Below are 23,200 nucleotides of genomic sequence, written 5' to 3' on the forward strand. Positions count from 1 at the left end.
CAATTATCAAATGTGGGCTGTTCGTATGGAGACCTACCTAGAAGCATTAGATTTATGGGAAGCTGTAGAAGAGGACTATGAAATTCAGTCCCTTCCAGAAAACCCTACTGTGGCACAAATAAAATCACAGAAGGAAAAAAGATGAAGAGATCAAAGGCAAAAGCATGTCTATTTGCAGCTGTATCTCCTATGGTATTCACAAGGATAATATCCTTGAAGTCAGCAAAAGAAAACTGGGATTACCTCAAGGCAGAATATGAAGGTGATGAGAGGATTCGGGGAATGCAAGCCCTGAATCTAATCAGAGAGTTTGAATTGCAGAGAATGAAGGAGTAGGAATCCGTAAAAGAGTACTCGGACAGACTTCTAACCATTGCCAATAAAGTGAGGTTGCTTGGATCTGTGTTTAAAGATTCAAGAATTGTGGAAAAACTGCTTGTAACAGTTCCAGAGGTTTGAAGCCACCATAACAACCTTGGAGAATACGAAGGACCTATCAAAGATTTCTCTCGCAGAGCTCTTAAATGCTTTACAAGCACAAGAACAAAGGAGAGCCATGAGACAAGATGGAGTAGTTGAGGGAGCTTTACCAGCCAAACATGAAGGTGGCTGGAAAAACAAAAGCAAGTAGAACTAGCAAGAAAATGGAGAAGTTGCTACACACAATAACAACAAAAGGAGAAATTATCCTCCTTGCAAGTATTGCAATAAGTTAGGTCATCCACCATTCAAATGTTGGAGAAGACCTGACACCAAATGTTCTAAATGCAACCAACTTGGACATGAAGCAGTGATATGCAAAAACAAAAATCAGGTGGAAGAGGCAGATGCTCAAGTTGCTGATCAAGAAGAGGAAGATCACTTGTTCGTAGCCACTTGTTTCTCAAGCAGAGAATCAAGTGAGAGTTGGCTGGTTGACAGTGGCTGCACCAACCACATAACACATGATAAGGAACTCTTCAAGGAATTGAGAACCACTGATATTAAAAGGGTGAGGATTGGAAATGGTGAACACCTGGCAGTAAAAGGAAAAGGCACAATAGCTATCACAAGCTATAAAGGTACAAAAATCATTACAGATGTTCTTTTTGTGCCAGAGATTGATCAGAATCTTTTGAGTGTTGGTCAATTGTTGGAAAAAGGCTATAAAGTGATGTTTGAAAATAAACATTGCTTAATCAAAGATGTTGATGGCAGAGATTTGTTTAAAATTGAAATGAAGGGAAAGAGTTTTGCTCTCAATCCAATGGAGGAGGAGCACATGGCCTTTAAATCTAAAGAAAGTGTCACTGAAATTTGGCACAAAAGACTCGAGCATTTTCATCATCGAGGGATGCTTCAAATGCAATCAAAGAAGTTGGTAGAAGGACTTTCTGATCTTGATGATGAACTGACCAACTGTCGAGCATGCAAATTTGGGAAGCAACACAGGCAATCATTTCCTAAACAGGCTTGGAGGGCTTCGAAGAAATTGCAACTCATTCACACTGATCTTTGTGGTCCTCAAAGAACACCATCATTAAATGGAATTGAGCATCAATTAACAGCTCCATACACTCCACAACAAAATGGAGTTAGTGAGAGGAGAAATAGATTTATAATGGAAATGACTCGTTGCATGCTTCATGAGAAGAATCTCCCAAAGAATTTTTGGGCGGAAGCAGCAAACACTGCTGTATTTTTACAAAATCGAATTCCAACAAAGGCAGTGAAAGAGCAGACACCATTTGAAGCTTGGTATGAATACAAACCATCTTTAAAATTTCTTAAAGTGTTTGGTTGCTTGTGTTTCACTTATATTCCACAGACTAAACGTGATAAGCTTGACAAAAAGGCAACAACTGGCATTTTTGTTGGTTATAGTACCAGTTCCAAGGCTTATAGGGTGTTTCAACCATATACTGGACGTTTTATTGTGAGCAGAGATGTGTATTTTGTGGAAGATGAACAATGGAGTTGGGAAGACTCAAATAAGTCAAATCAGATTCCTAGTCAATCAAGGGATTTATCTATTGTCAACACTCTAGAAGAACATGTAGATGAAGAATGGCAGAATGAACTAACAGATGATACACCGATTAGAGGAACAAGATCACTCTCTGATATATATCAAAGATGCAATGTGGCTGTTTGTGAACCTGCCGGATACCATGATGCAAAAAATAATAAACATTGGATGGCTGCAATGGAGGAGGAGTTGTCAATGATTGAGAAAAACAGAACTTGGGAGTTGGTTGATAAACCACATGACAGGAAAATAATAGGAGTGAAGTGGGTATTTAAAACTAAGTTAAATCCCGATGGCTCAGTCAACAAGCTCAAAGCAAGGCTAGTAGTCAAGGGATATGCTCAAGTGTTTGGAGTTGATTATTCAGACACATTTGCACCTGTTGCTAGGCTTGACACAATCAGATTGCTTCTCGCTCTCGCTGCTCAAAATAATTGGAAAGTGTTTCAGTTGGATGTCAAATCAGCATTCCTAAATGGATTTCTTGAAGAAGAAATTTATGTTGAGAAACCTGAAGGCTTTGTGGACAAAGGAAATAAAGACAAAGTGTACTTACTGAAGAAGGCACTGTATGGCCTGAAACAAGCCCCAAGGGCCTGGTACAGTAGAATAGATGATCACCTAATTAGTCTGGGGTTTGAGAAAAGTTTGTCTGAACTTACTCTATATGTCAAGCATGATGGTACAGACATTTTGATCATCTCTCTCTATGTAGATGATTTGTTGGTCACTGGAAATAATCTTGATCAAGTCAATCAATTCAAGTTGAACATGAAGAAGGTCTTTGAAATGACAGATCTTGGTCTGATGACTTACTTTCTTGGGATGGAAATTAAGCAAAGTCAGGATGAAGTATTCATTTGTCAGAAGAAGTATGCAAAAGAAATACTTAAAAAATTTCAGATGGAAGATTGCAAGTCAACAAGCACTCCCATGAATCAAAAGGAGAAGCTGGTCAAAGAAGATGGATCTCCCAAAGTTGATGAAGTTGAATTCAGAAGCTTGATAGGATGTCTAATGTATTTGACAACAACCAGACCTGACATTCTAAATGCAGTAAGCATTCTATCCAGATTTATGCATTGCCCAAACGAGACTCACATGAGGGCTGCTAAGAGAGTCATCAGATACATCAAGGGAACTTGGAACTTTGGAGTTAAGCTCTTGAAGCATAAGGAGTACATCAGGATTGGGGAGGTTCAATTGATGACATGAAAAGTACATCAGGATATTGTTTTAGCCTTGGATCAGGGATGTTTTCATGGAGCTCAAAGAAGCAAGAAACAGTAGCTCAATCCACTGCTGAAGCAGAGTTTGTTGCTGTATCAGCTACTGTGAATCAAGCTCTCTGGTTAAGAAAGATCCTGACTTATTTAAATTTGGAGCAAAAGCAAAGCACAGAGATTTTTGTTGATAACCAAGCTACTATTGCAATCTCTAACAATCCAATTTTTCATGGCAAAACTAAGCACTTTAATATCAAGTTATTTTTTGTAAGAGAAGTGCAGAAGAATGGTGATGTGTCTCTTTGTTACTGTAAAGCTGAAAATCAACTTGCAGATTTGTTTACCAAACCACTTCCAGCTAGCAAGTTTGAATACTTAAGACAGAATATTGGAGTTTGCAGTTCAAAAATCAAGGAGGAGTGTTAGATATTATGATTTTGTAACTGCACATAAATGCACGTAACTGCATGTGACTCTTTATTTTTCTATTTTAATTGTTGAATAAACATTTCTAAGTAACTGCTCATAAGCATTTAGGAGACAGCTACTGGAAGTATTATAAATGTAATGGTTAGCAAATATAATAAAATATCTTGCTCTGTTTTATTCCCTCAACACCAACAATAGTGTCAATCCTCTTAGCAGTTATTGAAAAGTAAGCAATATAAAAAGATAATAAAAAAGGGTGGTGTAAAGATATGATTAACTCAATTATTATTAACTCAACCGTATGTGTTTTGTGTATGATAAGGAGAAAACATGTCAGTACTTTTTTATAGAATAAATTGCTCAACTTGTTTGGATTCTATGCTCAATTGGTTAGGCATCAAGTTTGTACAACATAATGTCCCAAAGATTCATTTCGTAAGTTTCCACTGTACTCAGGCTAGTTGTAAGTAAAATTTCGTTTGAAAAGGTATATGGACCGCGGTGTATCTGGGACTAGATAAACTCTATCTTATTTAACCAAAGAGTAGTAGATGCAGACAAAATCTTCCAAATGGCCCAGCTTAAAGTGGTCATGGCTGAAACACAGCTCCAGCTCCTTTGACTTCTCCTATGCAGACTGGATTCTTAACCCGTTAATATGTATAAGTAGCTTCAAATAATAAGAAGTGAGTGGCAGAGGGGCAGGAGGAAAATTTAAGAGCACTTATGAACCAGAATAAGGGCAAGAGGGGCCCCGGGTGCTGGTTTAGGAGGTGTAGAGGGTTGGTCTCAATGTTCAAAAGACCACAAGTTATAGGCAAACTTGGAGTTTTGTGGACTTACCTAAGTATGGTTGGGATTAGGAAAATGCAGGTTACACTAGCCTATGGAAGGGTTCGGATCTGGCCTATGGAAGTGATGAAGATGAAGGTGAAGGTACATGCTGAGCAGAAAGTGTGTGATAGCTAAGGAGGAATCCAAAGGAGAGGAGGGATGTTGTTGCTGGTTTGAAAGGATTAAAGCAGGGACAGTTTTGGCAAGTGCAGGACTGTCCTATCTCCCCTCACATTTTCTGGTTGATTGGCTGATGCTGCAGTAAGTATTGACAATGAGGGCTTGGCTGGAAAAAGCCTAGCAGTTTGACAGAACGAAGTCTGGCAGGAGCTTGGTTGGCTGTATGAAGACAGGACATGCTCATCAACGTGACAGATGCAGGGCAGAGTGCACACAACACAAGCATTGGCAGATAAGCAGTTGAAGACGTAATCTTGTTAAAAGTGTGTTGGCTCTGGAGAAAGAATTGTTGGATGGTGGTTATAGATGGAACTCAAGGCCAAACAACTGGTTTCTCCAGTGGCGTTGCTGGTTCTAGTTTGGTAGCCACATGGTGCAGGTTGGGGGAGAATCATGGGTCTATGTTTGAAGTACAGAAGGTAAATTTGTCTGGCTGGTTTAGATAAAGTAATGTGGCAGTTTTCTATTAGCTGGAGTTCAGTTTGGTGCGCCAGGAAGGAGCTGAAGGAATGTGAAACAGGTGGCATGTACTTGGCTTATTGCAATTAAGGCAATCCAAGTGAAGTTCTGGCTGTAGACCCTGAATAGAAGCTACTTTTCTGGTTTTGGCATGCAAGGTGGCACAAGGTTTGTATGTAAAAAGGAGAGGTTCAACTCAAGTGTTGTGGCTATGTCTTTGAAGGGAGCTCCGTAAGGTGCAGCTGAAGGTGCTGTAATCATATGGTCACCATATAATCTGATACATGGTAGTTGCATGAAGGGTGGATACTCTGATTCTCTTTGTTGAGTGAAGAAGGGGAGTAAAACTTGGCCAGGATTATAATTCTTAAGGGATGTTGCGGTGCTGTGTGGTGTGATGCACCCATTTAGTAGGTGCAGGTTAGGATGTTTTTCTGCTGTCACAGTCTTTTGAAGAGCAGATGGAGTGCCTGACTTGAAGGTGCAGTTTTGTTGGTTTTTTGTGATGTTTTCTCAGCTTTCAAGCTCTTGCCTATCTATGAATAGGGAAGCAAACTCTTTGTTATGCGTTATCTTCTGTACCATGCTTTTCTATTAATTCTGTTTTTCTCTTGTAAGCATGAGGAAAGAGCGCTAGTTCTTGTATAAATGTTGGAAGATTCCTAAAGTGTCCCATAAATTTAATTATTTTTTTCTGATAAAAATAAAATTGAACTATAATCTCTTTTTCTTTTGAGCAACCTTACAAAGCCTATGTATTAAAGCTTTAGTGGACCTTTTCCTCGTTTAAACTTTATTTTTTATCTTATATTTTATTGTTTAGTTAGATATAATTAAGAGAGAGAAAGTTTTTCTTATAGTTACTTACTAATGTTCTTTCAAAGAGAACTAGTTTATTTTATTTTTTAGTAAGTGAAATTTGATTTTTACCTATTTTTCAGTTTTGGTTTTCATTTTTTATCTCTTATTTTACCTGTAATTTAAAATTTTGTTAGTTCACGTCACCTAAGTTATTGATATTTTATTGTAAATTACTAAACAGTACACAAGAAATGTTGATGAGGAGTTGTTTCGATTCATCACCAATCTCTATTCAAACCAATGAAAGTTCTAAAACAAAAAAACTCATTAGGAGTTCAAACCAATGAAAGGTATAAAACAAAAAATTATTAGCTCCTTTTAAACATTTTGTAGTTGCTCAAAGATTATATCATACACAGACAACTAGAAAAGATATATAGGTTGAAAGAAGTAAAGGTGGAAAACAAAGAAATCACTATTAATATACTATAATACACTGAAAAGGTGTAAGGGATGTCAGAGCAGTTTTGTGTTTAGGGTTCTTAGCATAAGGATCTAGCATAATACTATGATGCTGACACCTTGGATCTAGCATAAGGATTCTTAGCAGATGAGAGGAGGCAGTGTGTATGTGAGGGGAAAGCTGCACTTTTATAGCTGAGTTCTGGGTTAGATAGGCGTAAGATGCGGGGTTGTGGTGGAGTCAATGGCAACACGGTCAAGGTAAATGTTGTGATGCTCTGTGTATGTTGTGCAGAGCTGGTTTTTAGGCTGGTATCAACCAAATTTGCAGGGCAAGATGAAATAGTCCATAGTGCAGACAAAGTGACCAGTAGCTGGAGCGCCAGAAAGTCTCTGTTGCAGGTTTCTGTGACTCGGTGAGGACCAAGCTGTCTATAACAGACTCAGCTGATGTTAATTCAGACAAGTGAAAAGCAGCTACTCAGACATTGTGAAGAATGGTGATAATTAGATACTCTAAAATAGGGACGACAGATCTTGGTTAGATAACAATGAGGTGGTAGTTGTATTAAGTCCAGAGTTCACATTAAGTGCAATTCTGAATAGACCATGCTTCCTAGCAATCTAGACGTGGCAGGAAGCGTGAAGGAACACGTATGGGAAGGGTGGTGTGATAAGGTAGCATGGAAATTTTTTTCTGAAGCTGCAATAGGTGGTTCTGAGCTAATAATGTGGGATCTTTTGTGCTTAGCAGCTTGTAGCCATCTGTTTCACTAGGTGTGATGATTTTTATGCAGAACATGTTTTGGGGGCATGGGACTTATGGAGGTCCAATAGTAATGTCTATAGAAGCATGTCTTCTAGATGTGTAATGCCCCTTTGTATGCTTATGTTGATGTATCCTGGGTTTAGTACACCCATAAAGTGTTCATTTAATATTAAATTAATTCTTTGTCGATAAAAAAAAATAATACACAAGATGCACGATACACTTTTCCTATGTGAACCAAACACCCATAATGTTTTGAACTAACTTAAAGGTACATTTCTTTAAGAGCAAGTTAGGGGATGTGAAAGTAAAACTTCACACCATTAATAGTTTCTTGACAATCCTAAACTACAATACTATGAATATACCATTTATATACTTAGAACACCATTAGGAGTAGTCTTAGAAAGTATCACTTATGGAAGGGCATCAAGGAAAAAATAAGAAAGAAGCATATAAGATGGAAAGGAAGACATTAATTTTTGCATCAAGAGTAAGCTTAGTAAAATCAGTTATCACTACATTACCTCTTTCTTTTTATCTTTCATTGGTAAAATGCCAACAGACATGGAAAAGGATATAAGAAGAATTCAACAAGATTTTCTATGGGACTCGGGAAACAAAAGAGAAAGAAAGCATGGATTAAATGGAAAAATGTAAATAATCCAAAAGTAAATGGTGAATTACGAATCAAAGATTTAAATTATTTAACATGTCTCTCTTATGTGAAAATGGAGGTTATGAATGAAAAAACAAGAACTTTGGAAAGATATTAGATTATGGATCATGGTAAAGTCTAGACACGATAAATTATGCTAGATGCGATTTATGGTGGTGAAGAAATATCAGAAACGCAAGTAGAGATGGAGAATGAAAAATTGGTTCGATGAAAATGTTTATTGGAACAAGAACTAATATTATGACCTAAAAATCTAGAATAGGGATGTGTTTGGTAACCTGGACACCACAAGAAAAGGATTCTACAGGAGATAGAGGACCTGGACCGCCTTGACACTAATGGTGATTTTTCGGGAAGTGCTAGGTTGAAAAGTATAGATCTTGTAAGCCGGTTAAGAGAGACTGATAAAAAGATAGAATTGCTCGTCTGCCAAAAGGCTAGAGCAAGTTGGCTCAAGTATGGGGACTCTTGTACTAGATTCTACCATTCCACTCTAAGATGGAGAAGACTAAGGAATGAAGTTAAGGGAATAGAGGTTGGGGGCCTATGGTGTGAGGAACCTAGTACCGTCCGAAGAGAAGCGAAGAAGTTGTTTAAAGATAGGTTCAAGGCAACAAAAGACTTCAAGGTAAAACTTGATGTAGTAGATTTTAAAACCCTTTCTCCGAAAGATAATTTAAGCCTCATATCCGGGTTTTTTGAGGAAGAAAAAAGGGATGCGGTGTGGCAATGTGAAGGATCAAAGAGCCCTGGACCTGATGGGACAAAGTTGGGATTTTATAAAAGACGAGTTTGTAGCAGTATTGTAATGCATCCTTCATAGCATTAGTACCTAAAGTAAGGAATCCCTTTAAGCTTGAACAATATAGGCCCATCTCCTTAGTGGGTGTTATATACAAAGTTATATCTAAGGTGTTGGCTAGCAGAATAAAGAATCTACTAAACTCAGTTATCGAAGAAAGTCAATCAACATTCTTAAAGGGAGAGGGATGCTAGATAGTGTGCTTATGGCTAATGAAGTGGTAGAGGATCTCAAGAGGTTTGGGAGGAGTGAACTGTGCTTGAAGGTGGATTTTTGAAAAAACGTATGACTGGGTTAGTGGGATTTCCTATATGAATTCTACATAGGATGGGTTTTCATAGTAAATGGATTTGAGGTTGTATCGAATGTGCTACAGTCTCTGTGTTGGTTAATGGATGTCCTACAGAGGAATTTAAACCAACGAGAGGATTGAGACAGAGTGATCCTTTAGCCCCTGTCCTCTTTATAAGGGTGATCCTTTAGCCTCTGCCCTCTTTATAGTGGTAGATGAAGGCCTTGCTGGGTTATTGAGACAAGCTCTAAAGGCCAATTTGTTGTCTGGTGTAAAGGTTGGATGGAATGAGGTAGAGGTGTATATTGCAATTCGCAGATGACACACTCCTCCTGTGCAAGGAGTCATTCAATAACGTGGTGACTGTAAAGTCCATTCTGAGGGGTTTTGAGCTAGCCTCAGGCTTGAAAATTAACTTCCATAAATCAAAGTTAGTAGGCATCAATGTTGACAGAAACGCTCTTGCATGCTATACAAAGACTCTGAATTGCGCTCAGGTATAAGTACTTGGGCCTAGAAGTGGGAGAAAATCCAAGGAAGAAATAGTTTTGGGAGCCTATCCTAAACAAACTGAAGGTTAGACTCAATGTGTGGAAAGGGAGATTTTTGTCGATGGTAGGGAAAATAAGTCTAATTAAGTTTATTATCACTGTTGTACCTCTCTTCTATCTCTCCCTATTCAAAGCGTTGGGTTCTATTTGCAAAAGCATTATTAGTATACAAAGGTGGTTCCTATGGGGATGGGGGAAGGAGAAAAGGTCGATATCATGGGTAAGCTGGAAAAATTTGTGGAAACCGAAAGAGGAGGGTGGACTGGGTTTTAGAGATATTCAAAAGTTTAATTATGCTTTCTTGGCTAAATGGAGATGACGCCTTCTATCGGAAGAGAAAGGGAGGTGGAAGGAGTTATTGGTTTCAGAGTATGGGTTGGATTTAGAAAGCTCCCAAGTACAAGTGAAATTCTAGTCCTGGTGGTGGAGAGACTTATATAAAGTATGTAGGGAGGGAGGAGGGGTTGGGTGGTTTCAAGAAGAATTAGGTTGGATATTAGGAAGCGGAGACAAAGCTAGATTCTGGGAGGATGTGTGGGTTGGCAACATTAGCCTCAACTATGTTCCCCAAGTTGTACTCACTATCTTGATATCAGGGACAAAAGATGGAAGAGTTAGGTGTGTGGGAAGAATTAGTATGGCGATGGAGTTTAAGATGGAGGCGTGATAGGTTTGAGTGGGAATCTACAATGGAAGCAGAACTTGTAATGTATATATCTAGAGCCTATTTGAATAGGGAAGAGAATGATCTCCAGGTGTGGGAGAATAAAATATTAGGGTTGTTCTCAGTGAATTCAGCATATGAATGCCTAGCTAAGCATGTCAGAGGTCCTCATCACGATCTGTTCAAGTGCTTGTGGAAGGTTAAACCGTTCCCGAACGTGATGATCACAGCATGGAGGGCAGTTCTGGGTAGAATGCCAACAAAAATATGTTTGAGTAAGAGAGGGGTGGCGATGAACACAACCTTGTGTGCATTATGTCAGACTAAGGAAGAATCATGTCAACACCTTAGAGTGCAAATATGCTCAGTGTGTATGGTTGTTATGGATTGGTATCTTATTTGTCCAACACAATGCTATAAGGACCCACTTTGAGAATTTTCATTTGATCCAGGCTAGTAGTAATCAAAATCTGGTATGGAAAGGTGTCTGAGCAAGGTGTATTTGGGAACAAAGAAACTCTATAGTATTTAAGCAAGGAGTAGTAAATACAGAAGAGATATTCCAGACGGCACAACTTAAGTTGTGGTTATGAAGGATGCATAGGGTGCAAACATTCAATTATTCAATAGCTACAAGACTCTTTCAAGAGATACGTTCTGCAGAATTCAAGGCCACAGGATGGATATGTTGAATGGGAGGGTAGTTTGAATGAAGCTTTATTTTTCTGCACAACTTATATGAGGCAATTCGGTGCTACTAACCCAATGTGTACTGCATAATCCTGCAGCTTGGTGTGTGTTGGATGCTGGTGCAGGAGAAGAACGTTTTGGAGGATAGGAGGTGAAGGAAAAATGAATCACATAACAAATGTCTTTGGCAGTAGCTATTGTACGTGTTTTGGAGCTGCAGCCAAACTTTTAGGTCAAAGATGAAAAAGTGAGCTTGTAGGAAATGCTCCGAAGGTGTTACATGAGTAATATCAATTGGAAAAAAAATCAGAAGGACAAAGCTTTGTGTGGAAGGAAGATGCAGGACGTATGAGTCCAAGGAATTAGGTTAGAGATGCTGTCTTTTTTATGCAGCAACAGGAGAATCACATGTCATAGTGGAGGCATTGCTTTGATGATTAGTCTAAATGGTATTGGACCAAAGTCGTTTTATCCTTGAAGGGGCACGAAGGTCTAAAGTTGTGACTCGAATGTGAGCAGGTCATGGTTGTAGTTAGAAAATCAAAATCTGGTGTTTTTTCTTAATATTGCAACAACCATGTTTCTGCATAATTGGGCGGCACAAGAAGTAAGTTTCATAATTCAAGCTCTTTGCTGCATAATTGATGCTTACGTGGGGTGCCTCGAGTATTTGCTTGGCTTTGCTATATCTAGTATAAGCTGGACCAGTAGTAGTTTTTTCAAGTTGAGTTTTGTGAAGATTGTAACAGATTTTATCTTAGGTTTTTAATGTTAGAGCTAAGGTAGTTTAGGCCTCTGCTCTCTTGGTGGGTAGTATATGTGGAAATAAGTCATGTATAAGGATTGAGACACCTGAAGTGTAACTTTATTTATTCATGATAATAAAACTTTTGGAAAGATAAATGATTCGGTGATTTGCCTCTAATTCATAAAGTTGGAGGGGAATGATAATAAATGGGAGAGACGTTTGGAGTGGAGGATGGAGTGGTTTAATGAAAAATTCCAAGTATCCGTTTTGGTAGAATTACAATGAATAAAAAAATGAGAACATATGGATATGGAAAAATGATGAAATGACAATACACTTGTAGCTTATCAAAAGTTACAATATATATGGCATTAGGGAGGAAGACAATGAGGTATACGAGGTGTTTAGGAGGACAATAGAGGGTGATTCAGAATAGAGTGACTTTGGAGGCAGGGATAGCACTAGATTTGTGTGGTGTTGCTGAAAATCATGCTAATACAATAATCTGTTTTATGTGCTAATTTTTATGTGATGATGACTATCTGACAAAAGCAGTTGTTGATAATAATTCGAACATGGAATGGTTTACCACAAACCAAGAACATGTAAAATGAGACACATATGCTAACTGAATAACAACAATACAGGGTAGGAGATTTAATGATTCTAGCTGCAAGCAAACACTCAATAGAGCTAGTACGAGCTATGGTAAACTCTGTTTTTACCAATTGTATATAACTCTAGTTAATGCTGTAATCTTGGATTCAAAAAGTGAAAGGATATCTTTGGTAGATAAGTTGCAATTTTTAGGTAGAGGGAAGGAGGGATAAGGTTTGAATGCAACGTGATTGTTAACTGTTAATGTCATTGGATTAATAATTAGTAGGCCAAGTTAAGTATGAAATGTTGATGGTGGGATCCATAGGTTTAATATAGTTGAATTAACCTTCCAGCTATGGGAATTTTATGTAGAAGGAAGATGAGGTAAGATATGATGATAAAATTCAATGTAAAGCATCACTACTTATGTATCAAACCACGTGAGGGATGTACATAAATAGATACTTTATATCAATGGCAAAATTTGCATTAATGTGTGGTGTTGCATAAGGTTTGAACTACCCAAATCTTTCATTATATATTTAAATTATTTTTATTCATAAAAAAGTAAGCTAGTATACACAACCTAATTAAAAAAGAATGCCTAAACTATTTAAAATCAAGAAATCATAAATTGGGGTTTGAAATAGAACTCACCTAGCTTTAGTATTAGTAGCTTTAACTCCTTCTGCTACCCACTTAGGTACCGGTCCAGTAAAAAGGTTTTTAGTGAGATATCTAAGAAACAATTAAAAAAAGTCAATTATGTACTAGTCAAACTTGAAATAATGCTAACCTAATCATCATTAATCTCGTAATCTTTCCATTCTCCTTTCCTTAAAATTAGTTATGTTCTTCAAAAATTAAGAAATTGTGTTATTAAGATACTGTTAAAAATGCCCAAGCTGAAATGAGCACCATATCCAAAAAAAAAAACATTGTCCGTAACACATTATGGGTAAAAAGGTAATAAAAGTTATGAAATGTTAATTAATGAGTAACTTGAATTGGGTATCCATTTGAATTTACTGATAGTATGGTCACACATCATAAAAAAAGGTGATGATAGTTTAACACCTAATACAGTAAGAAAACATACATTTAACAATTAAATGAATTAATATCTTAATTATCTTATTTTATTTTTTAATTTAAAATATTATTATATTATTATAAATAGTTGTAAAATGAATGTGAGTTAGTGTTTGGGGTATCAAAGAAATTTTATTTTAAAAAAAAAGTTATCTAAATTTGGAGGGATAACATTTGAAATGTAGACGAAATAATGTAAGCTAATTACAGAAATGCCAAACCAATAAACAAATATACATTTCATGTAATGTCATCCAATAAGTTTCAATTTTGATCATGAAAATCTATTTATTAGGGTAATTACAAAAACACAACTCGATAATCTTTTTTTTATAAAATTTTAAAATAACAAATAAAGTTAAATATGTTTTTCTTCCTAATAAATTATCATATTTTCTTGTCTTCTTTAGTTATTTGTTGATTTTTTAAGTCTCAAAATAGTTTAGATAACACTTTAAACAGTAAAATAAAGTTTTTAGATAGTGGTTTAATGAAAATAATTTACAACTTTATTAGGTTTAAAAAAGATAAAAGAAAATTAAGAATCATCACATAAATATAATCATTACAAAATAATATATTTAACCCTATAAAATAAATAAAAATATAGATTTTTCCATACCAACCAACAACTAAAATTAACTTACAAATTAGTCAGTTTTGATAGGTTTCTAAAAGTCGCAAGCTCTCCGCTTATTTTGTTAAAGCTTAGGTCCCTGAAAGAAATATCACCCAAAACAAGTTAAGAAGTGCTAAACAAAAGATAATAAAGTATTAAGATTTTTTTTACTGAACACTAAGATGTTTGACGAATATAACTCAATTAAATCTGAAGAAAAATTAAATAAACTATATTCTTGGAGCTAACTTAGCTCAACTATTCTTTTCAATTACTTTGATAAGTTAGTTTTCCGGTAGATTATTTCAAATAAATAGCTAGTATTATAACATAATCAATACGAGAAAATTAAATTGAAGAGTTCATATTGTAAATAGATTGCATGAATACTTACAAGGTTTTCATATTGTTAATACTAGTCATGTTCGCAAGGTATGGAGGTAATGTGTCATTAATTTGGCAGTTCCTTAGTATCCTAAGAAACAATATCAAATTTGTGAATTTTGCAGAAAAAATAGTTTAACACTCAATTTTTCATTTCAATGGTGTACACGTAAAAATGAAAGTAATGGAAGCAATTAATTAACTCACAGTGTTTCCAAGTTAGTCAAATTATTAATTTGTGGGAAAGTAGAATCAGATCCATTAATCAAATCAGAAATTCTCCTGCATTTAATATTTTGATGTAGATAAGAAAATGCTTTAACATTAAAATCATGATTACTTTATAGAACATGATACTTACAGATCCTTTAAGTTGTGCAGAAATGAAATTTGAGAAGGAATTGGCCCACTTAAACCACTACCTTGAATTCCTCTGTAGAATAAAAATGCAACTGACACATTTTTAACAAAAAAAAATGGAAATATATCAAACATTACAATTTTTTGTTCAGATAACAAATTGTTCTTACAGATTTGTAAGATTTGTCAATCTTTGAATAAAACTGGGTATCGTTCCAGTTAAGTTATTGTCATTAAGACGGCTGCATGTAAACAATGGAAAGTGTGAATGAAATAAAATTCAAAAGTAGCTAAAAAACAACAAAATTTTAACAAAATTCAAATTAACTAATGACAATAAAACGGGAAGCTTACAGTTCTTCCAACGATGTAAGTTTAGCCAAAGTTTCAGGAAGCTCTCCAGTGAAATTGTTAGAGCTGAGATGCCTGTAGGGACAAAAAAAATAATATAAAAGCATTAATGAATTTGTTCATAACATTGGTATTCAAGATAGGTAAATATAAAAAAAAAAAAAAAAAAAAGATAAGTAAAAAAACTTGGAATGAGACATTTTTGGATAATTTTTATAAAAAATATCTTAATATGTCATATTATTGTAATTTTTATATTAATTAATCGTATCCACAACTTTGAAAAATATATATAAAAATTACAAACATAATGAAATTTGTGTTCGGATAATGCATGACTTACAATCTTTTCAGGTGAGAAAGGTTCCCAAGTTCTGGTGTAAGATTTCCAGTGAATTGATTGAATTCCAGGACCCTATTCAGTAGTAGTAAGTTATAATGAATGAACAATAAAAAAATTGTGTAAAGGGAAAATTTGTGATCCATGCTTGGATAGCCAAAAACTCACAAACTTTCGAGGGTTGTGATGTTTCCTATCTCTTTTGGGATGGGACCAGTGAGTCGATTCCCAAGAACAGAACTACCATGAAAATGGAAGACATGAATTAGGTCAATGTTTTCATGAATAAATACTATATTTGTAAGTTATATATTACAAAATACAACAAAAAGTATAGAGCAAAGAAGAAAAGTAGAGAAAGAGAGAATACATTCTGCGAAGTTTGGAGGAGCCCCATGCAACAGGTATTGTGCCATTAAGGTAATTGCGAGTGAGGTCACTATCAAAATAAAGAAAATCAAAGAAAGTATTTATATATTCATTCAAATTGCATACACAATTGAGCAAAACTATAAGAAAAAGTAAGATAGTAGAGTGAATGAAGCATATGTTCTTCAAATAAGATTGATTGTTACATACATTTCTTCAAGATAAGGTAGCCTTATCAATTCAGGTGGGAGCGTGCCTGTAAGATTATGTGATTTCAGCAATCTGCCAATTATTTATGCAACATAAAAATTGAAAATAATTAGAAAACATTATGGAAAAATAATCTTTTTCTTCAGAGGGTGATCATAGTATAACAAAGAAGGTTTGGTAGTTGAAGAAATGAGGTTGCAACTAAATCTAGAAGAAGAAAGAAAAGAAAAAAAAAGGTGGATTTGGTTACACTAAAGTAGTTGAACATCAAACTAATTTTTTTGTCCCATGAATCATGAATAGTAATTTTGCCTCTGATTTGTGAAGAATCGGATGAAAATTGAACTCTTTACATGGAATATTACATATTTCCCTTTCTTCACTTATGTGAAACATGTGACTTTCCACAAAGTGATAAAGTGTATCTGCTAAATTGCCTTTCGAGTGTGTAGTAAAAAAGGTAACAAAGGCTGAAGAGAACTAAGGTGGATCTATGAGGTAAGCTTCTTTTGTCATTATCCATGGGTTAGTCTAATTTGAGATTTGCTCAACCCAACTTAAGCTTGGCCTAGTCTAATCCGTGTTAACCTAGGCTAGGCCCAACCCAATCTAACTTAGATTAACTATGTAAGAATATTAGAAGAAAAACTCACATTTTGAAAAAAAAAATATCTTGAAAAGAGACATATAAAAGTAATTCCTAGAATAGATTATTTTAGGTTAGATTAAGATTATAGAGACGTGTTAACACCTTAGATGTGAATTCAAGTCTCACAATTGTAATAATGCTTGAATGTTCATGACCAAAACCTTATAAATAGGAAGTCATATGAGCTTCTAAGAAAAAAAAACATTGAATAAAAACCAAATTGAAAGTTTTTTTTGTGTGTCTTTGTTGTTTGATTAGTTGACTTTTCTTAAGTGACATCCACTCCTCTTTCCTTTTTTATCCACCAAGGAGTATAGCCAACTTTATGTAACTTGGTAATATACTCACCACCCTTACTCCTTTTCCATTTACTTTTGTCATCTTGCACAATCTTCTATCGTTATTTTTCTCCATTTCTTGCATATATCTTATGTTTCCATCCTTTACCTCCCAACCACCGAAAGTATGATAAGAAGCACCAAAACATATAAGGTTATATACTAAGCCTAAAAACCTCCCACCGCCTAGCCAAGATTTCTCCAAGAAATCAAACAAGAAACCTCATAAAAAAACCCTATCACTTTAACTGCCAACCATTACCATTAGACTATTCCAACTGTACCATAATTAATCAAAGCTAAATTGTTGTATCTCTTTATAAGTCCACAACCTAACCCCATCTATAACTCTCTAAAAAGACTAAAAAAGATAACCAAGAATCACCACCCAACTAGTTTTCTCTAATATTTTCCTCTAAGAACCTACATAAGACCCACCCTAATACATTCAAAAACCATTCTAAGCCAATCTAGGATCATACTCCTCCACTCTTAAAGCTATCCGAGACAAAATTCATTCATAAAGAAATTAGAAACAAACCAGGAAACCTAGCCTTGGAAGCTTAGCTTGTTTTGACATCTTGTTGCATCATGAAGCTTGATTGAGCTTTCCTTGGAAATCTTGGTGAACCCATCTTCGTTTCCATCATCATCATAGAAAGAGTTTAACACACCAAAATCTTAAAACTCCACCTTAGGACCACAATTTTCTTTTCAAATTACTACCAAAAATTCGCATTCAACAACTTCCAAACAAAACATAAACTTGATCTTGAGAATGGACTTTGTTAAAACATTAGCATGATTCTCCTTGATGTCGATCTTCTTTATTTTAATCTTCCCTTAATGTGAAGGAAGTGACAATCTGGTGTCAATATGCTTTGTACTATGTTTGCACATGATCCTTCACCAAGCATATTGCACTCAAATTATTGTAGAATATATCTATCTTCCTCCGAGCATTCCTCTGATCATCCATCAAACCCTTTAATCATATCCCCTTTTTAGTTTCTTTCCTCAATGTCATATACTTTATCTCCATGGTTAAAAAGATCACTTTTGGTTGGAGAGTGACTTTTCAACTAACCAAAGAACCAAAAAGCCAATTGTGAATGTGTAGCATGTAATGGAGCATCTAACATCTACAAACATCATGCAAAATGGATGGAATTTCTTGAACAATTCCCTTATGCTATCAAATACAAGAAAGGCAGTACAAATATTGTGGTTGATGCTCTCTCAAGGAGACATGCCTTATTTTCAAAACTTGGAGTCCAAATTCTTGGATTTGAAAACATAATTGAACTTTACAAAGAAGATCATGATTTTGCATCGATCTTTGCTAAATGTGAACATAGAGCACAAGGAGGGTTTTATGTGTCTGAGGGGTATCTTTTTAAAGAAGGAAAACTCTGCATACCCCAAGGAACACATAGAAAACTTCTTGTAAAAGAATCTCATGAAGGAGGTCTCATGGGCCATTTTGGAGTTGACAAAACTCTAGAGCTTTTAAAAGGAAAATTCTTTTGGCCACATATGAGAAGAGACGTTCAAAGACATTGTTTTATATGCATATCATGTTTAAAAGCTAAATCTAAAACAATGCATCATGGACTATATACTCCTTTACCTTTTGCAAGTGCTCCGTGCGAAGACATTATCATGGATTTTATTCTAGGACTTCCTAGGACAACAAGAGGTTTTGATTCCATTTTTTGTGGTTGTGGATCGGTTTAGTAAAATGGCACATTTTATTCTATGCCACATCTCTAAACTTTTCTTTAGAGACGTGGTAAGACTTCATGGGCTACCTAGAAGCATAGTTTTTTATAGAGATCCAAAATTTATAAGTCATTTTTGGAGAACCCTTTGGGAAATACTTGGAACCAAATTGAAATTTTCAACTTCTTGTCATCCTCAAACGAATGGTCAAACGGAAGTTGTAAATCGATCTCTTGGTACTATGCTTAGGGCAGTCATGAAAGGCAACCATAGATCTTGGGATGAGTATCTTCCCCATATTGAGTTTGCATACAATAGAGTAGTTCATAAAACTACTAATATTTCTCCATTTGAGGTTGTTTATGAGTTTAATCCTCTTACTCCTTTAGATTTGTTGCCACTTCCTAATCCACAAGAATTTATGCATAAGGAAGGAGTAACAAAAGCTGAATTTGTTAAGAAAATGCATGAAAGGGTTAAAGAACAAATAGAGCAACAAACAAATAAATATGTAAAACATAGCAATAAGGGGAAGAGAGAGATAATCTTTGAAGAAGGAGATTTACTTTGGCTTCATCTTAGGAAAGATAGATTTCCAACTAAGAGAAAGTCCAAACTTAGTCCCCGAGGTGATGGACCCTTCCAAGTTCTCAAAAGAATCAACAACAATGCATACATTCTTGATTTACCTTAAGAATATGGAGTTCATAATACTTTTATGAACCTAATGCCTTTTGCAGGAAGTAATGAAGAAGAAGAAGTGGAAGCATTGGATTTGAGGACAAATCCTTTTCAAGAGGGAGGGGTTGATGGAAGAGGTCCAAGGACAAGCCCAAATGCAAGTCCAACAAAGAGAAGATTTGGGCCTACCACTAGAGTCATGGCCAAGAAGATTGGAATACTGCTACTGATGGCAGAGAAACCTTATTGTACATGTTTAAAATGTCATAACTCTAGTGTAGATTAGGATTTAAGTTTTGTCAAAGTAGAATAGGAAATTTTATTTGTTTTTTTTTTCCTTAGATGAATTTTGGCACCTAAAAACCAACCTAGGTTAAATTAGGGTTCCTTAAATACCTAATTTAACCAAGGTCGGTTATGACTACGCCATGGAGAAGAGTGCACATGTTCCACATGTTTTACATGTGCTAAAAGCTTTCCAACACATGCTCCATGTGCTATGTCCAAAAATAGGCGCCAAATTCAAATGCAAATTCCATTTGCATTTAGCTTTCATTTCACTTGTATTTGGCTTTTCAAATTTCGGCCCTCCGTAGCTATAAAAAGAGGTGCTTGGTTCATGAATTTCTCAAGATTAATCCAGAGTGAATTGCTGCCAAAATTGTGTCAATTTTGCTCTTTGTCTCTCCTACCTCCCTAAGATAAACATTTTAGTCTTCATTCTTTACCTATTTCAAGTGAGATGACCTCACCACTCACCCTCCACACCTAGCATGCACCTTTAAGGAGTCCAACTCTCTACGTGAGATCCTTGTTCATTCTCCTCCATGAAGCTTTCGCCAATTCCTCCAAAGAAAAGCTAAACGGATGAAGGCGCAACTCCATTAGTCACACTCAACAACTCAATCCCAAATTGGAAGATCTCAATGGACACTTTTTCAGACACCCTATTGAGTGAAGACTCCAGAAGGAAAGAAAGAGTTACAAATTTTCAATTTGAAGTAAATATGATTGAAACTGTGGGAGAAATGAATCGTGTGGAAGAAACAAAAGCAAAGCCAAAGGTCGTTCTCAATCTCACACAAGAATAATATGTCATTATTATAGAAAAGAAGGTCATAAGAGATTTGAATGCAAATTTCTGAAGAAAGATCAGAAAGCTGAAACTGTCCATTTGGACTTATTTGATCCAAAGAAGAAGGATTGTACTCCAACCACAACTGTCGTTGTAGACAATGATAGTTTTCTTATTGGAGAAAACAATTACCAAAATGTTGAATATAGTGATTGCTCTTGGATCGTTGACTCTGGTGCCTCTTTCCATGTAAGTCCACATAAAGATTTCTTTTTAAATTATGAGAAAAGTGACTATGGTACTGTGAAAATGGGAAACCATGTTACAAGCAAGATTTTAGGTAGTGGTGATATCGTGTTATTAATCGACACAGGAAACAAGCTTGTACTGAAAGAAGTGAGACATTTTCCTGAAATGTGTGTTAACCTCATCTCAACGGGTAAGTTGGATGATGTTGGTTTTATAAGCCACTTTGGTACTGGAAAGTGGAAACTAGCAAAAGGGAACCTAGTCATTTCTAGAGGTTCAAAGGAAGGATCCTTATACATTATGCAAGGAAGAACTTGTTCTAGAGAAGAAAATGTTGCTACAGACTCCAAATATCTTTGGCATAGACGATTGGGGCATATGAGTGAGAAAGCACTCCAGATGCTCGCCAATAACCACTTGCCAGGTATAAAGGGTCAAATATTGGAATCATGTACTGGTTGCATTTATGGTAAACAATGCAGAGTCAATTTTCAAAGATTAGACTATCCCTCAAGCAAACCGGAGACACTTGAACTTGTAGGGGAGTTGAATTATTGATACCCCTCAATTAAGTCGAGAAGGGTGAGAATTGTTGGGAATCCCACCTTAATTTAGTGGAAGATTATGACCAATGAATATGGGTAACTGATCCATTGAATATATTCAATGATGATCATTCAAAAGTGTTTTGGAATTGTAACTCTCTCTTGAAAATGTAATGAGTATTAATCTCTTTATGAAGAAGTCTTCCTCTCATTCTTTGTATAAAGGAAACTTTTGAGGAAGAGAAAAAAGCAAGCAAGTGAGAATAGAAACATAAAGAGTATAAGAGAGAGTTAATATCCACCATAATGGTGAGATTAGAAATCTTAGTGAGATGCTATAGAGACTTTGTATTTCATCCTTATTGGGTAAGATTAGAGAGTAAATGAGAGAATAGATAACCACCATAATGGTATTATTAGAAATCCTAGTGAAAGACTAGAGTGACATTGTATTCCATCCTTGTTGAGTGAGATTGAGTGTTATCCTCACAGAGTGAAAGAAACAAATATTGTAATCCTACTTTTCATAGTGGAGGCATTTTCAGGACTAGGTCCCGTGGGTTTTTATTTCTCAAGTTGAGAAGGTTTTCTCACGTTAAAAATTCTCAGTGTCATTATTCTATTTTGCTCTATTTTATATTAATTGCTTATTGCTTCCGTAAGTGTCCATTTTGTATCTACACTAAAGAGGGAGAATGTTCTGATATTTCCCTACAACATCCAAGTCTGTAGCAAAGTCAGAGCAAGAGAATCTTTTCAAATTATATTGTGAGTTATCCTTGAAATAATTCCAATGTTATGTATCTCAAGATTTGGTTCATGTCTTGTTATTGATCCTTCTTATGTCTGCTCAAATACCTGCACACGGATTGACTGTTTGGGCAAGGTTCGATCTGGTACACATCATCACCTACATCAGACTTCCCATTGCACTAACATAAGAAACACAAGACATGTATTCCTTCTCATCAAACTGAGAAATATTGAGTTTTGAAAAATATATAGACATTGCCAAAGGTGTTCTTACGACACTAGTACATTTTATCCTAAAATGTCTCAACACATTTTGAATATACTACCTATGACACAAAAAGAAATTTCTCTATGTGCGATTCCTCCTGATCTCCATTCCAAGAATTTTCGCATATGCGCCCATATCCTTTATCTCAAATTTACGACTCTTTAACCTTTTAATCTCAACCATGTCGCAAGATGCAATCAAAATGTTGTTTACATACAAAAAAATAGGTAGTCAAATTTAAAAAAATTTACATTCTTATAATAGACACAAGGATCATAAGGACTTGTTGCCCTTAGGAACTATAAATTGATCAAAAACCTCTTATACTATTATTTTAGAGATTTGTTTCATCCCACACAATGAACTCTTTAGTTTATACACATAATGACCTCTTTAATTTATACACATAATCGTCCTATTTTCCACCTCAAAAACTTCAAGTTGATACATCAAAACATATTGCCTCATGGACAAAGATTGTTTTGATGAAAGGATTTATTTATTGTATGAAAAGTTGAATTTAACTTTTTTTTTTCTTTTCTAGAAGTCGTTCTTGAAACATAATAAGTTGAATAGATATAATTTAAAAAAAAATAACTTAGGGACAAAACGGTACAATACAAAAAAGTTTTCTTTTTCTTTTCTTTTTCAAACCAAATACCTTTATAAGTCATCATCCTTTTTTTTCTTCTTTTTTTTCACTTCAACCTAATGTCATTCACCCTATCTCTTATCTTTTCTTCTCTATTCATTTTTATCCTTACACTTCTTCCCCATGTAACAAATAAAGACTTGACATAATTGGAAGCTGATTTTGTAAACTAATAAAACTTAAAAAAGAAAACATAAAAGAAATCCAAAAAATGAGTGAAGTAACATGCTCTTACTAAAGTAAGTTTTGCATAAATATTTACAATAAAAAACAAAAATTACTTTTTGCATATAAACTCAATTTTTTTCAAAGTTAGTTTAATAAAACTATGAAAACCAATTTTAATTCA

General features: G+C 35.3%; 1 protein-coding gene across 2 annotated transcripts in view; it reads right to left on the minus strand.

Annotated features, from left to right (window-relative positions):
- The window catches only part of LOC137835249 (probable leucine-rich repeat receptor-like serine/threonine-protein kinase At3g14840), a 32,339-nt gene that overhangs the window by 7,684 nt on the left and 1,455 nt on the right, over nt 1–23,200 (minus strand). The window contains exons 3-13 of one of the 2 annotated variants that reach the window (XM_068643658.1): nt 15,920–15,991; nt 15,711–15,779; nt 15,509–15,580; nt 15,344–15,415; nt 15,004–15,075; nt 14,820–14,891; nt 14,651–14,722; nt 14,497–14,571; nt 14,300–14,380; nt 13,934–14,002; nt 12,852–12,932 (exon numbers count right to left, since the gene is read on the minus strand). In XM_068643658.1, the coding sequence (XP_068499759.1) occupies nt 12,852–12,932; nt 13,934–14,002; nt 14,300–14,380; nt 14,497–14,571; nt 14,651–14,722; nt 14,820–14,891; nt 15,004–15,075; nt 15,344–15,415; nt 15,509–15,580; nt 15,711–15,779; nt 15,920–15,991 (807 nt within the window). The remainder of the gene's footprint in view (nt 1–12,851; nt 12,933–13,933; nt 14,003–14,299; nt 14,381–14,496; nt 14,572–14,650; nt 14,723–14,819; nt 14,892–15,003; nt 15,076–15,343; nt 15,416–15,508; nt 15,581–15,710; nt 15,780–15,919; nt 15,992–23,200) is intronic. The other variant, XM_068643659.1, reaches the window with a different exon arrangement.

The sequence above is a fragment of the Phaseolus vulgaris genome, chromosome 5, assembly GCF_000499845.2.
Source record: "Phaseolus vulgaris cultivar G19833 chromosome 5, P. vulgaris v2.0, whole genome shotgun sequence".
Lineage (NCBI taxonomy): Eukaryota > Viridiplantae > Streptophyta > Magnoliopsida > Fabales > Fabaceae > Phaseolus > Phaseolus vulgaris.